The sequence below is a fragment of the Galeopterus variegatus genome, unplaced genomic scaffold, assembly GCF_000696425.1.
Source record: "Galeopterus variegatus unplaced genomic scaffold, G_variegatus-3.0.2 Scaffold574, whole genome shotgun sequence".
Classification (NCBI taxonomy): Eukaryota; Metazoa; Chordata; class Mammalia; order Dermoptera; family Cynocephalidae; genus Galeopterus; species Galeopterus variegatus.
Window position 1 is genome coordinate 554,949 of NW_007726685.1, and position 14,699 is coordinate 569,647.

Consider the following 14,699-nt stretch of genomic DNA (forward strand, 5'->3'; position numbering starts at 1 on the left):
TAAATAAATAAATTCATACACACACACAAAAAAAACGGGGGTGGGGAAGAAGACAACAATTACAATTCCTTGAAGTTGACACGACAAGTGAACAGAAAGGACATTGTTGGGGGGGGGGGGAGGTTTCAGTAATGGGCCACAATAATCAACCACATTTTATATCAACAAAATAAAATTAAAAAGAAAAAAATTAAGATAAATTCCAGCTGGATCAAAGATTAAAATATAAAATTGCAATGGCTAATGTATAGGAAGAAACTAAATGGGAATTCTCTTATAATCTTGTCATACAGAAGGCATTTCAAAGCATGACACAAAATCTACAGGCCATAAAAAATTCAACCACAAATTTGAAACCAGAAATTTTAAACTGAACAGGAAAAATCACCTTAAGCAAAAGCAAAAGACTACGAACTAGAATATAGTCATAATGCATAATCACAAACAAAAGACCAATTTTACTGATGAGTAAAGAGTTCCTACGAATAAAGAAAAAACAAGCAACACAACAAATTTTAAACTGAACAGGAAAAATCACCTTAAGCAAAAGCAAAAGACTACGAACTAGAATACAGTCATAATGCATAATCACAAACAAAAGACCAATTTTACTGATGAGTAAAGAGTTCCTACGAATAAAGAAAAAACAAGCAACACAATTGATCAATGGCAAAGAATATGGAGACGTTCCTGGGAAAGGAAACAAAATGATTCTTAAACACAAGATTTGCAAACTCATTCATAATAAAAGAAATGCAAATTTAAAAAACCAATGATATCAGTCTTCACCCATCAGATTAGCAAAGATTAAGAAGTTTACTGACAGAATGCACTTAGGCGGCTAAGTGATAAGTGGAATTATCATACCAGTATCTACCACAAGTAAACCACACATATGCTTTAACCTAGCAATTCTACTTGTAAGTAGGAATTTTTACTTGCATGTAAGTTCTGCAAAAGGATGAAATCATTGTTAGAAGTTACTTATTATAGCATTGTTTATAATAGAAAAGATTGGGGGGAAAAAATGCCCAGAATGCAAACTGGTTAAATAAATTATGGTACATACATACAGTGAAACAATATACAGCCTTTAAAAAAAAATAAGAAAGCACTTCATATGCAGGTACTTCAAAAAGTTTGTAGAAAAATAGAATTAAGAGACAACACAAATCTTGCCATAAATTTTTTGAAGTACCCTCGTATACTGCTATGAAATCTCCAGAATAAATTAAGTCAAAAAAAGCCAAGTCTGTCTGTTATGCTACATTTGTGAAAAAGAGAAAGGCAAAAATATATACAATCAGCTATTTATATAGATTAATCTCTGATACACCTGAGAAGGTAAGAACTATGTGCCTGGAAGACAGGGGCAGGAGGGAAAAACGTGTAATATATCCTTTTACTTTACTTTTTGGATTTTGAATCATGTGGATTTATGCCTGTTCAAAAAAAATTAAAGAAAAAATCAGTACAATAGTGAAGAAACATACCAATACAACATTCAAGATAGACTGTATTAAATGAGAATAATCGGAAAATGTCTCTTTATTAAGCCAAGATAGTTGTGTGAAGAAACTTCAATTGACTGATCTGATTTCCTTCAATTGTAGTAAAACATGAACTCTGAAGCCAGAACGCAGAGGTTCTATTCCCAGCGTTTCTGTCTTGGTGTCTTTAGCTATAATACGAAGATGACAATAGAACTTACCTCATAGGAGAGGTAAAAGCATTTAGAACATATAATAAGGAAGAACTCAATAAATTTAAGTTGTCAATATTACCTGTGCTGCGGCCCAAATGCAGTCAATATGCTGAGTACTGAGTCGCCCTTCTGCAGCCAAAAAATTCAAAATCACTTGGCACTGTTTGATAATCTGGAAAAGAAAAACTTACTATAGTTAATTTTTTAAAATACTCTTCTCTCTTAATAGAACAGAGAAGCCATGTAACTATCCACAAACCTCAATATGTAAATTTGGTCCAAATATATGTTCCACCACATTATTGCTAATAAGCCAGTCTGCAAGTTCTTTTGCAATGGACCTAAAGTGAAATAATAAAAATAGTACATTTAAAAAAATTTTTTTTATCACCCTTTCTTAAGACTAAACAGCAGACACAGGGCTGGCTGGTTAGCTCAACTGATTAGAGCATGGTGCTGATAACACCACAGTCAAGGGTTCTGATCCCCATACCAGCCAGCCACTGAAACAACAAAAAAAAGAAAAATAAAGAAAAAAGCAGACACAGAAGTTGAAAACCTAAATCTGTTCCATACAAATTAAAAAGAAGTGATTATACACAATTAGTTGTTCAGGGTACTACAAATTGTAACTAAAATAAAATATAACAAATGCTAATATCCTCTGGATTTATAAACACGCAACAAACTGAAAATTTAGGATAACAACTAAAACCAGGTACACAAGTGAGAATACCAACTAACACTTAATTGGTGATATACAGTCCTACTCAAAGACAGTCTTCCCACTTTATTTCCATAGTAGGCACTGAAGCATTCAGAGGTTTCCCAATATGCCCTCTATGATGATATAACATCAAGCAAGTAGATTACCAAAATGGTAAACAAAAGAATTAACTCCAAGCCAAATGGCAAATCTCCTGCCTGATACAATGAAGATTCCACTGATGAATGACAAGGGAAGTGATAGCATAAAGTGAGTAGAAGAAAATAGGTTTTAAAATAGGATATACAGAAAAAGATCCCCAATTTTTTCATCTATATGAATTACATACAGAAAAACTAGACAGACTGAATAATTTCTATTATTGTTTATCCAAAGAAGTAGGAATTTTTATTATAATTTATTATATCCATGTTACATATTATATAACATGACATATTTTATAGTAAGAACTTATTCTAAAGGTTTAAAAAAACACTAAAAATTAGATATATGGTCCTCAAAAAGTACAACATTAAAATAAAACTATTTATGATATATTTTACTTATGTCTGGGTAGCCCTACTGAAGCTACAATCAATAAGGGGAGTATGGCAGAAAAAATATTTGAAGAAATAATGGCCAAAACTTCCCAAATTTCATGAAAAACATTCATCTACACATCCAAGAAGTGCAACAAATTCCAATAGGATAAACACAGATCCATATCTAGACACATCATAGTCAAATGGTTGAAAGCTAAAGACAAAAATCTTGAAAGCAGTGAGAGAAAAACAACTAAGCATGTACAAAAGAAACACTATAAGGTTAACAGCTGACTTCTTATCAGAAACAGAGTAATGAAGCTATATTGCAGCAAAGATTTTGTATTTTATTAGAATGAAGTTAGTAATAATCTGAAGAAGTTAAATGTATATTGCAACCCATAGGGCAATCACTAAAAAAAAATTTTTTAAGAAAATAAATATAATTAAAATGGTATACCAAGATATACTTATAAACTGCAAATAAGGCAGTAAAGAGGACTAGAGAAATAAAAAAAAGACATGAGATACAGAGAAAACCGATAGCAAAATGGCAGATATAATACCAGCTTCATAAATGACGTTAATAGTGAATGGATTAAAAACTCCAATTAATGGGCCGGCCCGTGGCTCACTCAGGAGAGTGCGGTGCTGATAGCACCAAGGCCACGGGTTCGGATCCCATATAGGGATGACCGGTTCACTCACTGGCTGAGCGTGGTGCTGACAACACCAAGTCAAGGGTTAAGATCCCCTTACCAGTCATCTTTTAAAAAAAAAAAAAACTCCAATTAAGGCATAGAGTACAGGACTAAGTTGTTTTTTTAAAAAAGATCCAACTATATGCTGCCTCCAAGAGACATACTTTAGATTCAAAACGACAAACAGACTGAAAATAAAAGGATGAAATAAGATATACCATACAAACAGCAAGCATAAGAAAGCTGCAGTGCGTACACTAATATCAAATAAAATAGACATTAAGCCAAAAAATGTCAGAGACAGAGACATTTTATAATGATAAAAAGATCAAATTACTGGTAACATATAACTATAAACATATGTGGACCTAACAAAAGGGCCCCAAAATATACAGAGCAAAAACTGACATAATTGAAGGGAGAAATTACTTTATTGTAACAGGCTGAAGCAAAACAGTATACTTTCTGAAAACTATCAGTACAATAGTTTTCATATTCAATTCTGTGTAAATAGTATCCTTTGCATTTTGTGACAAATAATACTATATATTGGTACATGCTTTTTAAAAAGAGAAATGTCTCAACAATTGTTCTGAAAGCTTATTAAAGACTGGTATTCAATTCTGTGTAAATAGTATCCTTTGCATTTTGTGACAAATAATACTATATATTGGTATATGCTTTTTAAAAAGAGAAATGTCTCAACAATTGTTCTGAAAGCTTATTAAAGACTGTACAATTTGAAGCCAAAGGCTAAGACTTTAAATACGTCAAACCCAATAAAGTCACAATTATATTTATTATATAAACAGCAACACATTAGAATGTTATACTTATATATAAATTAATGCTCCAACTTACGTTTCTGTGTCTGATACCAACGACTCATTATTGCACACATCATTGAAGGTATGAAGTTGATTCTATGATTAGAGAAAAGAAATTAAAGATTTTTCCAAAATTATTCTTCTATATGTTAGCAAGTGTCAAGAAACACAGTAAATTGACTGATATATGTAAATCATAATCAATAACCAGATTAAAATTATAGAATATAAGACAAATAATCAGAGACACACACTTCCCAATTAGTATGACTACCTTCTTTATCATTTAAAAATACTAAATACATTCATTCCACAAGTAATATTTATGCTTTATGATACTAAGCACACTAGAGAAAACAAAGCTGATTAAGGAAAAAACACAAAAATGTAATTCAAGGCATCAAGTAATATATTATCACAGACAAAGTTTCCAGAAAAGCTCCTTAGATAAACTTATTCAGGATTTAATTTTTCTGGGAAAATATAGAAAACAAGTATTTCCTATACTTACAATGTCCAATATGTGGGTAAAATCTAGCTACTTGAGATTTTCAGTGTAACTACACTACAAAAACAGACAGGAAATGCAAAGGAGTAAAACTAATGGGGACTGTAGCAAACCAAAGAAAGCATATCCACCTAAAGGATGCAGCTAACTACTTAGGTCTAGCAAATTACTGTTATGCAAGAACACAGACCCAAGGATAACAGGCCTTCCTCCCCACAGCCCCACCATGGTAAGCCAAGAATATAGATTTTTATGTGATTTCTCCCTCTTTAAAACAGTATATAATACTATATAAAACAAACAACACATTACTGTTAGTGAAATTTGTCCTATGGCCCAATAACCTGTGGCTTCTGCCTGGAAAATTAAGTAACTGCTTATAATCCCCTTGACACTGAAATCGAACAGATCTAAGCCTCAAATAAAGTAAAAGAAAAACAGAAATTATTTGTGAAGACCACACAAAGTAATCCATGTAAAATGCTTAGCACAATGCCTAGTATAAAGTGCTCCATAAAAAAGTGAGTATCATTATTATTATGATGAACTATAAGGCAAATAAAAAATGACCAAAAATAAAGCAAATACGCTTACTGTTATTTGACTCAATCCAGCCAACCTCATAGTCAAAGTAGGTGACATAAAGTACTTAAATGCAAGGTCTAGGCTTTCTTTATCAAAGCATAATGTTGTATCCAATGGTTCTTTCACTGTGCTCCACATTAAGTCAGCCATGTTACGAGCCGCACTCTGTCGTAACTCCTGATCAGAGAGCTTGCATAAATACCTGAAATGATTCAGAAACAGAAAATACACAAAAAATCACAAAACATTTCTAAAGACCACACAATAATTTCACAATATGCCTTTGCTCCATATCTCCATAATGTTTTAATACGGTAGAATCTGGCATTCTCAGATTTAACATTCCCAATTTAAACTATTTCTAAGTAATACTTAAAGGACTGACCTGTGGCAGTGTGTCCTTTTGCTAACCAACTTGAATCAGCAACTGCAAAGAGCCAACTCATTTGACACAGGATTCTGCACCTCCAGTACAGATTTATTATTCTCTAATAACTGTCATGTACACAGCTGTCATAGTAAATTTCGGCTGACTTCATATATACAGAACATCTTCTCCCCCAAAATAGCCAAAATTCTTTAACATGTGTACATTTTAAACATTTTCCTTTTATTGCTTCCAAAAACCACAAACTTCTGGTTTCCATCTCAGGCCCTACCTAATCTCTTTAGCTGGTTCCTTTTCCACTATCCAACCTTTCAGTGTTAATGCTCCTGTAATAGATTACAAAATAGCCACAAATTTCTCCCATCACTATATGTAGAAGTCTTTTCTATTCCTCCTATCAAGAGGTGTCATCTATTTCTCTGCCCCCTTGATTCTAGGCTTTGCCATGTAACTTGCTTTGACCAATGGGATATTAACAGACATGACATAAGCAGAATCTTGAAAAGCCTTTGAGCTTGCCCTCTCTTGCTGGGAACTCTTCTACAACCAGAAGAAGGGACCCAGGTTAGCCTGCTGGATGAAAGAGAAATGTCTGATGCCCCAACTGACATCCAACCAACTGCAAGATGTGTATGACAGTCCTTCATTCCCCAAGACCAATCAGCCTGTCAATCACAGAATGTCAGAATGAGGCTATCCTAGACCATCCAGTTTCAGCCAAGTCAGACCAGATCAGTAGAACTGCATAGCCAACCAGAGAACTGTGAGAAAGAATAAATGGCTGTTGTATGAAGCCACGAAGTTTTGGGGTTGTTTTCTTACACAGCAAAAGCAACTGATACAACAGGGCTCTATCCTAGACTCACCTCTATTCTCTTACTATAATATTCCCTCCCCAAGTGCCCTCATTCACTCTGGTAGTTTTTAAGCACTGTCTTTACACTGACAACTCTTAAATTAATGAAACTGTTTTAAACTACAGTTTCATATTTCCAATTTGCCAGCACCACTTACATATCCCACAGGTATCTCAAAGTCTTGTCTTTTAAGTTCTCCCAGTCTTTCATATCTCACTTATGACATCCACAGTACAAAAGAGAAATCTATGGGGGAGAGGGGACCTAAATACCATCCACAATGACACTTTTCCTTAAACCCCATCAGTCTTGTTTTTATTTTCACTTATATCCATCTGCAGTGGACTGAATGGCCCCCCAAAATCACTGAAGCTTAATCCTCACTGTAACTGTTGAGGGTGGGAAATCCTATTACAATTGAAAGGTAGGGCCTTGAAGAGGGGATTAGTTTCTGAGGACCATGCCCCAGTGAATGGACTAATAATGGTAGTTATGGGTGTGTACTGAGGACTTTAAAATGAGAGCACATGTGAGTCTCTCTCTGCTCTGCCATTCTGCCATGTGAGATATCCCTGCATTACTATCACTAGCAAGACCTTTACTGGATGTGTTCCCTAGACTCTGGAACTCCCAGCCTCTGAAACCGTAAGCAATAAATGTCATTTTCTTACAAATCATTAAGTTCCAGGAATTTCTTTTGTAAGCAAATGGGCTAATATACCATCCAATTTTCAAAATCACCATTAATAATCCTACTACAAGTAACCATTCATTTCTTCCCAGGACTACCAAATTAACCTTTTAACTAGTCTCCTTGCTTCTACTCCAGTCCCAATATAATTTATGATCCACTTCAAAGACCAAATTGATCTAAAAATGATCATGACTTATTTGCTGAAAACCCTTTAACAGATCCAAATCCTTAGTAGCCTGCAAGATCCTGAATAATCTGCCCGTGCTTATCATTCTAATTTCAAATCATAATTATACCAGTCAGCTTCTAGTTCATTATATGTCATATTCTTTACAACTTCAGCGCCTATACCCATATGCTCCTTCTATCTGGAATACATCCTTCTGATCATGTCTGGATTAGCTGATTCATGTCCCACAGATGTGACCTTTCAGAAGGGCCTCATATTCCCTTTGTATCATATTACCTTACTTGCACAGCATTCATCACTACCTGATTTTTTTCTGATACTTTCTCCCACAACTCGTATAGTACTGGGAAAATAACACTCAAATATTAACACATGAATGAATAACAGTAGAAAGAACTCATAAATTTTATCAAGAAATACAATTCTAAGCATCCTGACAGTTCATACTCTAAGTCTAATCAATACAACTCCGTTTCCTTCTTCTTACGTTTCCTTCTTAGGTTGAGACTTATAAAACTCAAATGTCACCTCCTCCTCAATGAGACCTTCTCCATCCCCATATTTAAAATTGTAACCCACCCTCTAGAACTCTTAATCCACCTTTGCTGTTATTTATCCTGTAATACTTATCACTTTCTGATGTACTATATCATCTACTTATTTATTTTGTAAATAGAATGCATAAAAGAGCAGAGATCTTTTAATCTATTTTCTTCTGTGCTATATCCCCAGAGCCCAGAACATAATACTTTGTATCTGATGACTAAATAAATACAGTAATCATTATTTATCACTTTAGTTCTTTTTATATACTCATGTAAAAAAAAATCCAACATAAGTTGCTAAAAACTAAACATTAAATATAAACCCATAAGTGCATAAAAAATAATATACACAAAACTGTTAATTAAAATTTTCTCTAGAGGATGTGACTACAAGCAATTTTCAAACAATGTAATTCTGTGTTATAAACTGTTTAAATGTATTACACATTGATAATCAGGGGGAAAAGATTTTTATAAACTTACCTGATAACATAGGTCCTAAAAGGTATAATGTGCTGCATGACAGCAGGGATATGCAGCCATATTCTAATCTAGAGAAACATAAAAATGATATTAATACATAACGAATATGTGAAATACATGTCTTTCACTAATTAAAAACAAGAGCATTTAGTATTTTGTGGCCTCTAAAATTACATAAGTTTTACTACTGATTTTGAAAAGGGTAACTTCAAAATACAATCACACGTACAGCAGGTAATTTATCCTACGTGTAAAATCAATCTGAACAATTAATACTAGCTTCTTGCTGAAAAGGGAAAACTATCTATCCAAGTAGTATCTCTTTACTACATGCTTCCCTATACCTCTTTGCATGGCAGCAACCCCAATACAAAGCTCTTAGTTTTTTCATAAACAATCATAATTTTAAATAAACCATCTCATCCTTCCATCTAAAAAATATCAAATCACCTACAATTTCTAGTCATTTCAAGATCCATCTAAGGCAAATATGTGTTATAGTCACACTGATTATAATATAAGCAACTATTTACTGAAATAAGCTCTCATTGTAAAAATCCCTCATCTGAGTTATAATACAAGCTATAATAAACCTGTTTCCTTACTTTTTCTAAATGATAATCCAGCCCATTTTAAAATCTGTTATGATTACATTATAACAGTTTTATTCTCATAGTGGTTTAAATATCATAAGAATAAAAATCCTAACCAAACAACAAACTCTGATACTAACCCTTGACATAGGCAAGGATACAAATTAAAAACAAATTTGAAAATATAGAATGTATCGCTTCATTCTTGTTGAATAAAAGGTATCTATAAAAATACTATAGCATATACTATACTAATGGTGAAATGTTAAAAGCCTTCCTTCTGAGACTAGGAACAAGACAAAGAACCTTCTCAAATCCACTTAAACTGAAGGTCTTAAACAGTGCAATAAGGCAAGAAACTAAATAAAAGACATAGGACTAGAAAGGAGGAATTAAAACTGGTATTACTCTGAGATGATTATGTAAATAGAAAATCCAAAATAATTTTCAGATAAACTTCTTTGGAATTAATGAATTAGCAAGACTGATGCTTTGAAAGTTAATACAAATGAGTAAATATACACATATATATGTATACATGCACACTGTTTTTTTCTCATATACGAGAAATAAATAGGAAAACTTTTCAAGAAGATTCTCTTTACAACAGCATCAAAAAATATCATGTGCCAAATAATCTAACAAAGATATACCTCTACACAAAAACACAGAAAATTATAATGAAATTAAAGAACATGTAAATAAGGAGACATTTACCATATTTATAAAAGACTCAATATTGTAAAGATGACAGTTCTCCGCACATTGATCTACAGATTCAATGCAATCCAAAAAGGTTTATATGCAGAACTTCAGTTGATTCCAAGACCAAAGGTACAAGAGCCAAAACCGTTAGGAAAACCAGCAAAGAGGTACCACTTGCTTTACCAGATAGCAATACTTCTTATAAAGCTCCAGAAGTTAAGATAGTATGCAAACAGCACAAGATGAAGTAAGTAGACTAATGGACTATGTTAGAGAGCTCAGACCCATGCACACAAAGATCTGATTTATGACAAAAGTAGTACTGCTCAACAAAGAGGAAAGGCCTGTCTTTGCAATAATAGTGTTAGGACCAGTGGACATGTATATGAAAAAGAAAATGAATCTTGATCCCTCCCCCACACTATGCAAAAAAATTAACTGCATTTGAAATGTAAACCAAAATTGAAAGTTAAAACAACAAAACTTGTAGACTATAGGAAAATATCCCTTAAGGTAAAGAATGACTTTTTCTATTAGAAATGAAAACCTTAACCATAAAGGAAAACACTGACAAATTATACAACATAAAATCTGATGAATAATACAAGGGTACTTCAAAAATTTCATGGAAAGATTCGTATTATCTTTCAATTTTATTTTTCCACAAATTTTTGAAGTGCCCTCGTATTTCTTAAACACAAGAGAATGAAAAGCAATCCTCAAAGTGGAAAAAGATATTACTAATACATAAATCAGACAAAAGACTTGTACCCAAAAATTAAAAGAAATCTCCAAGCATCATTAAAAAAGCAGACGATTTTTAAAATGGGCAAAAGATCTTAACAGATACTTCACAAAAAGTATCCAAATGGCTTATATGCCTATGAAACAGTGCTCAATCTCATTAGTCATTAAAAATAATACATAATAAAAACACAATGAGGGCCAGCCCCATGGCTCACTCGGGAGAGTGTGGCATGGACCAAGATAAGTTCCCTCGCTATTGTCCCGTCTACTCAACATTGTAGTGGCAGTCTTAGCCATCGCAGTATAACAAGAGAAAGAAATTAAAAGTCTGGAGATTGGAAAAGAAGCAAAAACTGTATTCATAGGTGACTATGTTGAAAGGAACAATCTATAAACAAATTATTAGAACTAAAGAATGAGAAAAGGTAGATACAACCAACATGAAAATCAGTTGTATTTCTATATACCCAGAGCTAGAAAACATAATTTTTTAAAAGACACAATTAAAATAGCAATAATAAAAATAAGGTTCCAAGGAATAAGAAGTTGTATAAAACTTTTATGGGGAAAAATTAACCTTTATTAAAATCATTAAAGAATACTATAGTGACACATATCTCTATTTACTTATTGATAAACAATGTTATAAAAATTCTTCCCAAATTGATATAGTTCAAATTCTCACTTAAAATTCCAACAAATTTTGGTTTTGAGAGGGTGATTCTAAAATTTTTTAAAAAACATGAAAGGTCATTAATAGCCAAGACAATCCTGGAGAAAAACAAAGTAAATGGACTTGCCTTAGCAGATATTAATTCATATAGTTTAAAAACACCTTCATAAAACGCATGGCATTGGTGTAAGGATAGACAACTGCCCATTGGAACAGAATGGAAAGTTCAGAAATGGATCCCATTCAGAAGCAGAACCTTGAAAAAAAGGGCATTGATCATGAATAGAGAAAAGGAAAGATTAGTCATTAAATCGTTGAGACAACTCGGTATCAACTAAAAAAAATTCCTAACCCATATCATACACAAATCCTAGATATATAAAAGGTCTTATATGTAAATGAAGAGACTTCAAAACTTTTAGAAGAAAACATAGGAAGATGTCTTCATGGTCTTGGGATAGGGAAGAATTTGACACTAACACTCTTTGTAAGACAAAGATTCATAAATTCAACTATATTAACCATAATTACTGTCTAAGACACCACAAAGGTACAAACCAGAAGAGATTCTTTGTAACACATAATTGATTGTATTCAGAATACATAAAGAACTACACATTAAGAAAAATATAAACCACCAAGTAGAAAAATGGGTAAGAGACTTAACAGACATCTAAGAAACCAAATGGGAAACACATAAGACACTCAACCTCATTAGTGACTGAGAATCCAGATAAGGACTACAGCACCATCTCACACCCACTAAATAAGCTGGCAGACATTTAAAAGCCCAATAATATCCAATACTGGTAAGGATGTAGAGCAATGAATGGTAATGTTTCTACTCTATGGATAGGAGTGTAAATTGCTGCAGCCACTTTGGAAAACAACTTGATACCTTGTAAAGTTGAAGTGTGCATACCTCATTTAACCCAGATCCTACTCCTGAGTCATCTTGCATGTGAGTACCTGACCCTCCCCACCCCTTGCCTTTGCCCCCAGCCCCAGATAATCACTAATTTACTTTCTATCTCTATGGATTTGCCTATTCTGGACACTTGATAGAAATGGAATCATCATGTCGCCTTGTGTCTACCTTCTTAATGTTCTCAAGGTTTACCCATGCACAGCATATCAATACTTCATTCCTTTTAGTTGCCGACTGACATTCTATTGGAAGGATATACCATGTTGTATTTACTCATTTGATAGTTGAAGGACATCTGGTTTGTTTCTACTTCTTAGTTATTGTGAATAGTGCTACTATGAACACCTGTGTACAAGAATGTGTCAATACAAGGTGTTCACCTAGGAGTAGAACTGCTAGGTCATATGGTAACTCCATATTTAACTGCTAAACTATTTTCCGAAGTGGCTGTACCACTTTTTCACTCCCACTAGCAGTATGTGAAGGTTCCAACTTCTCCACATCCTTGCCAGCGCTTATTTTGATTACAACCATCCTAGTGGGTGTTAAGTGGTGTCTCATAGTGGTTTTGGTTTGCATTTCCCTAATGTCTAATGATGTTGAACATCTTTTTAGATGCCTATTGGTCATCTGTACGTCTTATGTGGAGAAATGTCTATTCAAATCCTCTGCATATTTTTCAATTGGGTTGTCTCTCTTGCTGAGTTGTAAGATTCCCTTATCCTCTGGATACATGTCCCTTATCAGATACATCATTTGGAAATATTTTCTCACATGCTATGGTCTTTACATTTTCTGCATGGTATCCTTTGAACACCAACATTTTTAAACTTGGAAATCCAACTTACCTACTTTTTCTTATTGTGCTTTTTTTTGTGTCATGTCTAAGAAGACTTTGCCTAACCCAGGGTCACAAAGATTTATCCTATGTCTTCTACAAGTTTTATAATTTTAGGTGTAACATTTAGGGGTGTGATCCATTTGGAATCAACTCTTATGTATGGTATAAGGAAGGGGTCCAACATTCTTGCATGTAGCTGTCCAGTTGTTCCAGTACCATTTGTTAAAGACTATTCTTTCTCCAACATATCTTCTTACTGTATTAAATATTATATACCTTTTTAAAACTTATTTTTTTGGGGGGCCAGCCCGGTGGCGCACTGGATAGTGCTCCGCTTGGGAAGCGCGGCGGCGCTCACGCCCGAGGGTTCGGATCCCACATACAGACCGGTTCCCGCTCACTGACTGAGCGAGGCGCGGGAGCAACACCGAGGGTTGCGATCCCGTTGCCGGTCCCCGGTCCGGTACGGGGGCAACACTGAGGGTTGCGATCCGTGGCCGGACACGGAAAAAGACAAAAGACAAAAAAAAAAAAAAAAAACCTGAAGAGAAAGATGAAACAGAATCTAAGCCTAAACCTTTTTCTTTCGTAAAGGATAACTTTTAAAGATACAGTAAAATAAAGCCTTTAATAAACTTTCTAGAATACAAGACTTTTAACCAAGAATTAGTAAAATAAATTCAAGAAATACAGTTTAATCCAGGTTTACTTAATATTCTTGATTAAGGAAACCGTTTGATAAATTTTGTGAATTTTGGATTTCAAAGTTATATGCCTTCTCCAAAATTACCGTAATATAAAATTAAAATGTCAACATAGCGTTTTAGTTCACTCAAAAGTTTAGATTTTATTTTTCTTCCCAGAGGAAGCCAAACTTAACAGAACTTCCTACCAAATAAATTCAGTCAGAATAAAAGACTCAGTTATGTATTTAATAATAGCTAAAATGAATAATAATTATCGAGTGTTACTATAGTGCTTACTATATGTCAAGTGCTTAAAAATCTATCTTCTCATTTTAAACCTTACAACAATCCTCTAAGGTAGATACCATCCATCATTCCCATTTTACAGATAAAGAAAATAAGGAACAGATTCAGGATTCAAAAACAACTGTGAATTCAAAGTCTACATTATTCCCCTATATGCCACTGTATGTAATATTTTCAACCTATCAGAAATCATAGAATTTTGGAACTAAAAATGACCTTGATACAAATCATTTGTTTCAAATATGAAAACATGCAGGTCCAGATAATGCAATAAATGTAAAGAGTGATGCCAATGCTCTTTCCAGTGCAAAGAGATTATCATTAGAAACAATGCAACAAAATATTTAAGTTTTTCTTCACCCAATGTTTTTGCTTTATATATACTTTGAATATTTCATATTAGTTTGTATTTACAGTAATTCAGTTACACAAGAATTCAGGTTATATATATATATATATATATATATATATATATTTTTTTTTTTTTTT

At 33.4% G+C, this 14,699-nt stretch overlaps 1 protein-coding gene across 1 annotated transcript in view; it reads right to left on the minus strand.

The window, feature by feature from the left end:
* Nucleotides 1-14,699, minus strand: part of LOC103588465 (ubiquitin carboxyl-terminal hydrolase 34-like) — a 49,067-nt gene that overhangs the window by 19,033 nt on the left and 15,335 nt on the right. The window contains exons 6-10 of the mRNA XM_008570140.1: nucleotides 8,732-8,799; nucleotides 5,584-5,776; nucleotides 4,516-4,577; nucleotides 1,965-2,046; nucleotides 1,785-1,877 (exon numbers count right to left, since the gene is read on the minus strand). Coding sequence (XP_008568362.1) covers nucleotides 1,785-1,877; nucleotides 1,965-2,046; nucleotides 4,516-4,577; nucleotides 5,584-5,776; nucleotides 8,732-8,799 — 498 coding nt within the window. The remainder of the gene's footprint in view (nucleotides 1-1,784; nucleotides 1,878-1,964; nucleotides 2,047-4,515; nucleotides 4,578-5,583; nucleotides 5,777-8,731; nucleotides 8,800-14,699) is intronic.